The sequence below is a fragment of the Anarrhichthys ocellatus genome, unplaced genomic scaffold (assembly GCF_004355925.1).
Source record: "Anarrhichthys ocellatus isolate YVR2014 unplaced genomic scaffold, GSC_Weel_1.0 scaffold174, whole genome shotgun sequence".
NCBI lineage: Eukaryota > Metazoa > Chordata > Actinopteri > Perciformes > Anarhichadidae > Anarrhichthys > Anarrhichthys ocellatus.
In genome coordinates, this window is record NW_022280204.1 from 15,858 (window position 1) to 27,211 (window position 11,354).

General features: G+C 43.7%; 1 protein-coding gene across 1 annotated transcript in view; it reads left to right on the top strand.

The window, feature by feature from the left end:
* The first annotated feature begins 3,728 nt into the window (after positions 1–3,728).
* Positions 3,729–11,354, top strand: part of cacng2b (calcium channel, voltage-dependent, gamma subunit 2b) — an 18,532-nt gene continuing 10,906 nt past the window's right edge. The window contains exon 1 of the mRNA XM_031878350.1: positions 3,729–4,875. Within this exon, the coding sequence (XP_031734210.1) occupies positions 4,806–4,875 (70 nt within the window). The 5' untranslated portion in view covers positions 3,729–4,805. The remainder of the gene's footprint in view (positions 4,876–11,354) is intronic.

Sequence of the window (11,354 nt, forward strand, 5' to 3'; positions counted from 1 at the left end):
GGTTTAAGGTGAGGGTTAGATTTACGTAAAGGTTAACGTAAGTTTATAGTTAAGTTTAGGTGGAGGTTAGAGTTAGGTTAGATAAAGTTAAGTTAGATTTAGGTTAATGTAAGTTTATGTTATGGTTCCCGTGTGCTTAGTTTTACGATAAGGTTTGGGTATGGTTAGGTTAGCTTTAGGGTTAGGTTAGGTTTAGGCCGGTAGAGGTTAGGGTTGTGTGTGTGTTTTGAAGACATGTTGAATTGTCCCACCACAGGTGTTTCTAATTACATTAACGATGGCTCTGTTGTACTCAAGTGTCCCAGTAAGCCCTAATTATGAGTCGTCACGCATAAATCACGCCGAAATATTATGACGACAGTCCATATATTTGTTGTACGCTCAAAGAAAAAAGATGAGCGAAGAGTTTTTCCAGAAGCAAGTCAGTGTGGATGGCAAACTGAAAGTGTGAAATCTGAATCATAGCATAAAGACTAGTTGCTAGTTGAGACTCATTTTCAGACCTCATACCTCACAAAATCACAACACAGATATAAGCAGCTGATTGTAGTAAGACTATTTGTTCTTCCATAGACATGTGACATATCAGAACAACGCCCGGAAAACTACAAGTAAAATGTAGTAACAAAAATAAAATACGCATTAATCATGCAGAAACCTTCCATTTAATGATTTCTGGCCATCTGTTAACGTCGGCATCGTCGGTGCACCTCAGACGATGACGTAACGCTGCACAGGTTTTGTTCCTGTCGAGACAATAAAGCGTGCTCTTAATTTGAATTGCAGAAAAAATAAAGAGAGAGAGCGAGCGAGAGAGAGAGAGAGAGAGGGAGCGAGCGAGAGAGAAGGAGAGAGAGGAGCGCTGAGCTGCCAGCTCAGTTCAAATGGGAATCTGGTCCTCGGGGGTTCACGCACATGTATGCATGTGCGAGACAGAGAGAGAGAGAGAGAGAGAGGGAAAATGCAATTCCAGATTACATGTGCTTGTGCTGCAGCGTGGGAGGGCATGTGTTGGAGGGAGAGAGGGAGAAAGAGGGAGATGATGGAGATGCTGCCCGGCAGTGAGTGTGTGAATTGATGTGTTTGACATGAAGTGGGATCTTCATGTGGAGATGCCAGTAAATAAAGACTGAAGACCAAAAGGCTGATCCGGGGAAGAATTATTACTACGAGTTGAGGCAGTGATGTGTACAGCAGTCTACTGTACCTTCTACTTTGCACATCTCCTAGTAACCACAACGGACACCATTTTGAATGTTTTACGTTACTGCGTGTCAGGTGGTTGAGAAACTAAGAGAAGTCATATGAACAGATTCATACAGGAACGGTAACTCCCAACTGGATGAGCCAGTGCTCTTGTTTCTACGCTTGAACACAGTTTAAAAGCTCCACAGTTACACAGCATCTTCAGTGGTGACAGTGAAAAAAGACTGAGTAAATGCACGCTATGATATGAATGAATGAATACGTGCGTCTTCCTCTTTTATTTTGAAATTGGTGCAAAGACAAAATCAACAAAAATGGTAAAAGAAAGTCAGCCCAGTTGGCTGCAAACCACGGATACATTGATTTGCATTCGGTCAAGTGACGTATAGTGTATCGAGCAACCGTTACTGAAAGTCACGTGGTATAATAACGGGTATCACAAGCGAGAAAGTCCACTCGGGGAAGGTGGCAGCGGTGGTGGTGGGTGGACGGGTCAAACAAACACAGGACTTTCATTCAGGAGACTGCAGTCCATGTCACTTGTGAGACCAAAAGTTCATATTGACTTTAAGTTTGTTTTGTAAGAAAGTTAGTTATGTTACGATATTACTTGAACACAATCCGTGATCTGTTTGGAAGTAGCAATCGTAGTTTTGTTGACTCCACCTGACCAAGACTTTCACAACGTTAACTATGAAGCATTGTGCATTTCTGCAAGCGTGAGACGAGCTGATATGAAACGTATTTAATGCAGCGTTTATGTGATGGAGACTTGAGGAAAACATGGAAGCTGCTGAGACTGCAGCAACAAGTATTATAAACTGTGCAGAACATTGTTGATGCGTGTTTTGTTAACGCCTGGTAAACGTCACCTGGACTGTGGCCATGCACTAGAAACCAGGATGAACCGGATTATAAATGCTGCACACCCCAGTGAGTGTGTTTGGGGGATGTTTTTGGCCCCTCTTGTCTTTGATTATTTCTCCTGCTCACATCTGTGCCATCATTGGCCCAGTTTCAGTTGTAAGAAATGTTTAACATAAACCTTGTAGGGACATCAGGCAACAACTTAATCGAACGGCAACGATTATAAATTTCATCTCCGAACTGTCGTCAAAAAGTGAAGTCTGAAACTAAACTCTAATCGGCTCAACCATCACTGAGTGTCCCCAAAACCCAAAATAGGTTTGCTCTCCTCCTCCTCCTCCTCCTTGTTTCTTATCACTGACACTTAACGAGCCTCCACACTCTTTCAATGGGACCTTATTTTGGGCTAAAGTTCAGGCTCGTGCACCTTCCAGTGCCTCCACATTCTGTACGTCTGGTTAATAAGAGTCTCAGACACGTCATTGCCATGATATTAAAACAATTCTTCAACCGCAAAATGATCATCTGTAGCAGTGGTACGTTGTTACTTTGAATTCTTGGAGAAAACTTTGTTTTTCTCTCATGCCTCCACGATGATCAAATAATAAGAAAAAACAGAGAAAAGTCTCGATGAATTGCAGCAAAACTATATGAAAACATCTGTTTACAAACTCCTAAACGCATGCATCTTCACTGAAACCTCAAAAACGTGGGTGAAGTGCTCCTTTAACTGCAGTTAGTGTCATACAGGACCTGAGAGGAACAACTGAAGATCCTGCTATTCATAAACGGCATCATCTCCAAACTGAACAATGATGTAATGTTCTAATACTGATGAGTCAGTCTTTTGAAAGGCTTGGAATGTCCACCGGAGGGCGAACTGCATCACCTGAGAGACCTCTGCTCGTCAGCACTTTATTTCCACACTCGACCGAGAGCTTCTCGAGTACGCACGGCGTGATTCAAGTCTCTCTCTCTCTCTCTCTTTGTAGCATCGCTCACATTTGCACAACAGATTCCGGAGACAAGAGGCCACCTGAACGTGAGGCTACTTCCTCCTGAAACACGCCGTGATGTTGCTCAACAAGCTCCTCTCAGGAACTGTAACAGAATTCTCGACACAGAGCTCACACCGAAATTATGAAAAGATGAAAGCATCGCTGAAAGCTTTCCGAGCCGCTTCCCGGCGAAGTATCTCTAATGCATCGATCAAAGTCTAGCTGATGAAAAGCGCTTTGTTCGCCCGATTATTTGCTGTGGTGTATTAAATATATGTAAATATTAAGCAGGCTTGTTGTGCAGTCCTGTCATCATTCCTCTTTCCACTTGTCATGTGTTGAGCTTCAGTATGACATCGCTCGTTCTCTTTGTGGTCATGATGGAAATGCAAAACATATTGGAAAACTTTAGCCTCAAGTGCTCGCTCACAGCGATGAGTGAGAGAGACTGCTGACAATAGGGTTGATGCTGCATTGTGAGTGTGTGTGTGTGTGTGTGTGTGTGTGTGTGTGTGTGTGTGTGTAACCGATGCCCATTTAAAGCCGGGCGCTTGTCTTTCGTCCTTCAATCGCCAATTAACAAGGGCCTATTTAATTGCAGTGGTTTGGGAGGGCATACAATTACCACTGGAGCTGAACCAAGCTAAACACACACACACACACACACACACATACAATTCTTCTTAATGAGCAGCACCATCAGCTCTCCTTTCTTCCTCTCTTTCATTTGCATTTTGCTCCGCTCTCTCCTCCTCACCCTCCCACCTGCTCTGTTGAGGCGTTTAGATTAAACGTCCCCCTGTCGTCTTCGTCCTCTTCTGTCTGTCGCCTTTTGTCCTCTGACGGGTTTCCTTCAAAGCTGTTGACAAATCTCCCGTCCTCTCCTTTTCTTTTGTCTCAGATGTTTCCTCTAACCTTCTCCTCCTCTTTCCTTCCTCTATTGCTTTCTCGCCTTTGCAGCCTGGCATCACCAGAACGCTGTGTGAATTACACACACGTGTATTTTTGCGTGATATCACAACGGCGTTCTTGCTTTTGGCGTCATTTCACGCCATCCAGTCCGTACTGACTGTAAATGTGATAATGAATGTTGTGTGAATATGCTATTGATGAAAAAATGGCGCTCAGAGCAAGTGAGGAAGAGCAAACGGGGTCAAACAAACCAACGTCTCCTCGTTTGATATCTTAAATGACAGTCAGCAACACACGTCACGTTTCCTCTCGTTACATGCGTTCAGTCTTTCCTAAATACTTCAGTTAGGTTCAGACAACAGAACTACTTTTAGGAAAAAGATGGTTAAAATAACTCCCACAGTGCCGTTACTAAAGTCTTTATGTGACAAATGAATCCACGTTGACAGCGGCCTCCTGGACCGTGATGTTTTCTGTGAACGAGGCGATTTGTTGCCTCCACATAACAGCGACTGTTTCAGATCAACGGCGTTATGTTGTTAATGACACACCTTTTGCTTTCAGTGCGTTTCAGGACACGTGGAGTGTGCTTAAATGTGGCGTGCTATGAGATCCCGCTGCACCTTTCTTTCTTCATGCCCCGCCCCCTTTTCTTCATCTCTTCTTCTCATACTTTTTCTCTGAGACCTTTCTCCTTATACACACATTATAAACTGTTTTAATTTCTCCTGTCGTATCCATTACTGAAGAGCTCTGAGTGCATTCCTAACGAGGCCTCACTTCTCTTTTCTTTCCTCCTCTCACGCAGGTTCATATAAAGGCATGTGTAAGCAGATAGATCACTTCCCCGAGGATGCGGACTATGTGGCGGATGCTTCCGAATACTTCCTACGTGAGTCCTTCCATCCATATTCCAGAGTTTATTATTGTTTTCAACCTTTAAAAAGTTTAGTTTTAGGGTTAAGCCCCTTGTGATCATTCATTTTGGGTTTCTTTAACTTCACTACCACCGTTTTACTGATATTCCTCTTTTCATGGAACTTGTTCAGTGTTTTTAAGTTAATTTTGTGGAAGAAGTCTCCAGTACAGCCCAAAAAATGATGTTCCCATGTTGCTAAACTTTCTCGATTACGTTTCGAAGGAAACATTTGTTCTCCTGGATTATGGTTCACAGTTTGAAACACTTGGTTTATGTTGTGGACTGTCACAAAACAAAACCTGATTATGTTTAGTAAAAACATCAGAATGCTTGATTATTGAAGACACAGACGTAAATTAAAACCTCAACTTTTTGGTTTCACATGAAGACCAGTCCTCTGTGTTTGTTTGAAACATCCATCCACACAAACCTCCGTACATGGAGTTCTGAGGAGTACGATTAGAAAAGGAAATATGCCTCAAAACTTTGTTTGGTTGTACGACACAGCTGAAATAGCACTGCCATATCACCACCCTCATTCTACAATTCAAACACAATTTAATGTGAAATAACAATAGTTTCAAGTGGACAATATATGGAATCTGTGGAATCCAAAGGAGGTTGAAGTCACTGAGATACAAGAATATGTCAGCAGAAAACAGTTTGAGCTTGATGTGAGAGGGAAAGAGAGAGGGGATGGGGCACGGGGAAGCCAGTGGGATGAGAAGTTAGAGGTGGAGTAGAGATGACAAAGACGAAGAGCAGCAAGAGACTGAAGATGAGCGACTGAAGAGAGCCAGAGCAAAGGTGCAGAGACTCGGAGGAGGGGGAGGAGGGGGGAAGAGGTAGATTAGGTCACTGATGTGGAAGAGCAGAAAAGAGCGATGAAGACAAATTCCAGGAGGTGGAAGAGGACAGGAGGACGAGGTGGCAGGAGACGGGCGAAGGCCAAGGAGAAGGGAAGGTTGAGGAGGTGAAGGACACGGAGTAGGGTACCAGTGCAGTGCTGTTGCTGTCCCAGCGGCTTGCCAATTAGGACACTTTCTTCTATAAATACTCCAGGCTCCGCTATATGGGTCACACCTCACTCCCTCTCCTCCTTCCTCCCATCCATCCCTTTGCCTCCTCCCTCTTGCTTTCCCGTCCATCTGTCTGTCCGTATCCACCGAGACTCCGCGCTCCCGTCCGACAGCTGGTGGATGGAGGCCATGGGGTGAAGCGAAGGGGGGCTGATGGGGAACCGGACGGAGAGGGAACCAAAGCTCGGGGGTCTCTTTCCAAAACACACCAGCTTCTTTCGGGAAAGAAAAACTCTCGATCAATTGAAAATGAATGCAGCAACTATCCCTTCAACAATTTCCAATAGTGGAGGTGCAGCGTGTTGGGTTTCTATGTGAGGTGTGAGGATTTGTTATGGTCCTGTAGGAGCTCCTGAGCCGGGCCCTCCGTAGAGAGCAGTGTTTATACAGCCACTCGAAGGTGTGGAAGCCTCAACCGAAGCCAAAAAAGCTGTACCCATTCAGATAAATAACCCCCGGCAGAGATGAGACATCGATCAGCTGGTGCTCTGGTATCCGTTGCTCCCCTGAGGCCACTGGAACAGCAGCAGCCAGGCGCTGGAAGATAGAAGCTGCTATTCATTTTGAATTACTGTATTTTGTCCGGATGAACCACCGATCCTGCATATTTCCTTCCGCTCCCGCTGTGTGCGTCGTCATGGCAACCATTTGAAATATCTGTGCTCTTGTGTGTGTGTGTGTGTGTGTGTGTGTAGCTGCTCTGTGAGGTATTGGTGCACTCGAGTTTGGGACTAAACCTGATGAACTAGCTGAGAAATACGGTACAAAAGACAGACTTTTTTTTTTGTGATGCAGTGCAATTTGGTCTGAAAATGTCTCCCAAAAAAAAGTAAGAAAAAGGGGTCAGAGATTGGGGGAGACCCTGGATGGAGAGGGTCCGTGGATTGCTACATACGCTATTTATTTTTGTTGTCGCTCCACATTGGTGTGTCAGGTCTCTAATTGTCCTTTTTCAAGCCGTTCTCACTCCCATCTCTTCAAACACGGACGCACCCTTTACTGTCTGTATGAGACGCACCGAGGCACCCTTTACCGTCTGCATGAGACGCACCGAGGCACCCTTTACCGTCTGCATGAGACGCACCGAGGCACCCTTTACCGTCTGCATGAGACGCACCGAGGCACCCTTTACCGTCTGTATGAGACGCACCGCGCTTTCAGTTTCCAACTCCAGTGAAAACCCTTCAGCATCATCATAAGACGCTCAGAGCAGTGGGCATAGTTTAAAGCGCGAGAGAGTCCATGCATTGTGGGTGTGACGGCAGTTTGGACGGGTCAAACCAACACAGGACTTTCACCCTGGAGACCGCTGTTTGTGTGAAACAAAGTCAACATAGACTTATTTTACAGTAGTTTCTTTCGTAACGTATGCACTGAATTCATCGCCACATGTACATATTTACGAATTCAATATTTTTCTTCAGCCCAACCAAGTTTACTTTGCACTGCAGCTCGATTCCCACGATGTTGCAAGATCACGCAAGCCGGAAATTCATCCTGTCAGGCTTCAAGCAATGCGTTTGTGTCTAAACAACAATAGAGTATTTCTTCAAAGAACGGCAATGGAGGCTTTTTCTCCATAGAAAAGCTGTTTCCGCTGTTCTCCCTACTGGCTTCGTCAAGAGTGTGACTGACGTATGCTTCATCCAATCACTTGCCAAGCATTTTTTTGTCCCCAGTGAGGGCTTTTAGATGGTTCTGTGTAACAAACCATTTGGTGAGTCAAGTTATAATGAAGTACTTTTGTTGCCTAAACCTAACCTGGTACCAGAGTCAGTCCAAACTGACTCTAGAGAGGAACCTACTGCTTCGATGTTTGAAGCTCGGCGCTACTGAGCAAGCAGCGGCATCTGACGAGTTGGGTGTGAGAATGTGTTGTCTTATTCTGTTTGTTCACTGAGCAACCACTTCTATGGATTGCACGGTTACATAATCACTATTGTAAATGCACTAACACACTGACTCTTGCACTCTTTGCTTGTTGTTTCCCTGCAATCGCAGTGATATGGCAATCAAAGCTCATTTGCTGTAAGTCAATAACGGTGTCGGCTAAATTACGAAAAATGACAATATAAAGTGTGGATGATGACACACTCTGACAGATGGAAGCGATGCAACAGTTGTTTATCGAGGCAGGGTTTTCTCTATCACTCACTCGTACACATTCCCCTCCTGGAAGCCTCCCAAAACAACTACAACGACTTGGTTGGGTGCCTCGTTGCACATTGGCTGAGAGAGGGAAGACCACTTCTCCTCCACAACTCCCTGCAAGTGTTGATTCCTCAATTCTCAGGCTTCTGCTACCTGAAATTCCGATCGTATTGTTTTTACTGTCAGACGCCTGAGATACTGATATGAAACAGATTGCCAAGGAAGCTCAGGGAACTATAGCGCTGTAGTGTTTGTTGACAAGTGGGCTCCTGATATCCTCAATGCAATGATAGGTGTCCTCAAACAGCAGAGTTATTACAGGCAAATCCACACTGCATCCTACAGGACAGAAAGACTAAAATAGTGTTTCTGCAGAGTTTGGACAGGTTTGACATGAACCCTCATACCTAATCTGGAAAATGCATTTTAATTCGGTGTTTAAAATGTGTTACTTAAGTATTGTTATTGACAGTTTTTTTTGCGATCTAACGCTCAATGCTGCACTTTGTCGTTTTTTTCTTATGCATATTTTTGTTCAACGTCTAGTAAAATACAACTTCTTCCTTCCAAATGCTCCACGGACAATAGAAGACAGATTGTACTAGATCATTCCCAAATACATATTAGTCTTTCTAATAACTATCAACTATCTACCCGGTCCAAAATGGAGCCGTAGAAAACATACAACAAACCCCACATGCACAAATTTATTTTTTTTAAATGAGAGACGTAATCTGAAGGGGACCCGAGAAAATTAGACCCGATCCAAAATGTGGTTGTCTCAGAAATAGTCTAATAGAGGAAAAGCAAGAACACAGGCAGCAGCATGGATGATGCACAACCAATTAAAAAGCAGCCACAGTCACAAACAGTTGCGATTAGGCGGCAACCTCCAGTTCTGAACAGTGAAGTCAGTGCTTCATGTGTTAAAGCTGCATTCTCTCTAGTGTCCACCAGGGGGCGACTCCTCTGGTTGTATAGAAGTCTATGAGAAAATGACTTCTTCTCTCTTGATTTATTACCTCAGTAAACATTGTAAACATGAGTTTATGGTCTCAATCTCTAGTTTCAAGTCTTCTTCAATACAGCATGATGTTCATTTAGTACATTATGGTCCATTTAGAGTCACACAGACCATAAAGCAGGGGATGCTTTAGGGCGGGGCTATACGGTGATTGACAAGACTCTACCACGGTTTTGTGCGGTCTGGGACTCCTTGTTTTCGTCTCACAACTTTAACCCTTTCACAGTGTGTTTGCACTCAATGACAGTAAATTATAACACCTTGGTTGCCCAAAAATGTCTAATTCAGCATTCGGTTGTACTCTCGTGTCACTTCTGATTGCAAAAGAACAAGATGACGACGGCCAAAAACCAAAATGCCGAACTCGTGGCTTAAAAACTTTAGTCCACAAACCAATGGGTGACGTTATGGCCACTTCTCTTTTAGAGCTTGTGGTTTGCAATATGATACTAATGCACTAAGAACAAATGTAAATTCATAAAACTAAATAAAGAAATAACTTTAATGAAGTCCATTTTGCTCCAACACTTTCTGCAGCCAGCTGGATGATAGACAGAAAATAATGTTTTTTAACCAATTGGATATCAAATCCCAAGTAACTTAATAACAAATACAATGTTTAGTCCTGCTTTGATTTTTACTTTTAATTCTAGCATGTGATCAGAGCTGAGAGTATGCTCAGATTCACTGGGATAGTCATTATTTATACATGAATCACTAAGATTTCAGACGATTCTACACCAGCATGGTAAACTGTAAGCACTGTCCTCTATATTATGCTGTAGTGAAGGATTGGGGTGGTGGCTATGTTCTCTCTCTCTCTCTCTCTCTCTCTCTCTCTCTCTCTCTCTCTCTCTCCCTCCCTCTCTCTGTGTGTGGCTGCAGCTGATAGTACTGCTGCAGGAGGAAGGCTGACTGCTCGCCCTTACATAACCACATGTACAAATTCACCCAGAGAGAGGAGGGCGGGGGTGGCGGGGTGAGACGGCTTTAGAGAGCGAGAGACTGAGGGAGAGAGATCGAAAAGACCCTTGGGGAAAGAGAGACGGAGAGAGAGTGTAAAGAATCCAAAAGCAGGAGAGACAACGTCCATCCTCTGTTTTAGTTGGTATAAGTGGTGCTTAATGGCAGCAGAGTGTTAATGAAATGTGACATTCCTGTCTATGTCTTCCAGAAATGGGATCGCGTCATTGGAGGAAGTGCATTTTTCCCACTAAAATTAAAAAGCTGCTGCACGTTTTCACATTACGTCAGTTTGATTCTGAAGCTGTTGAAAAGGTGAATCCACACCAATAACACACATGGCTAGAAACCACTGCTATGCTGCGTGGTGTTTTGGACAGAACCCAGTCAGTGATGTTGCAAAAGGTTGTCCAGTGTTAAGTTGTTCCTTAGTTAAAGACAACCGATGCGCCATCGAGTCTGCAATCATAGTCTTAATGTGCCTTCTCTTGCCTAGTTGGACGACTTCTGCAACTTGTTCTGACGTTGGCCTTTATGCTGGCAGAGCAACAGCCTAAAAGTCATTTTCAAAGGAAGCAGGTGACATGAAGCTACAAACTAACCCCACCACCCTCGTTCATTCCAACAAAACTTGGATGTTTTGCAACTAAATGCACATAACATTCACCCCAGCCTGCTGAGACTCTGTGATGTCCTACATAAGCCAGTTTTTGATGTATCGTCTGAAGTCCAGCATATCTCTTGAGCCTGCCTGCTATTATTGCACATGAAATCCCGTTGTCCTTGAAACCCTGAGCTGGTATTTGTTTTATTGCAGAGTTAGGGGACAGTAGTCTGTCTCTCTGTCACCACAATGAATTCATGTCCATTCACTATACTCACAAACAAATGAGGTCAGATTGTAATTGATCGTATCATTTATGCATTTATTTATGTGCGGCATGGTTATCTGTGTGAAACGTCTCACAGAGTGGTTTCAGATTTGATAATAAAGGTGTTTTCAGTGTTAAATGTGAAGTGTAGAATACTTGGCTATTACTAACAATGTGATTATGCCATCGTATGTTTGGTTGCATGGTTGTGTGTGTAACAAAATAAATGTAGGATAGTACAGTGTGTGTATATGCAGGGTTAGATGGAAAGGGTGTAAAGTATATAACACAGTGTGAATCTGTTTTTGTAAGTGTATGTGTGTGTGTGTGTGTGTGTGTGTGTGTGTGTGTGTGTGTGTGTGT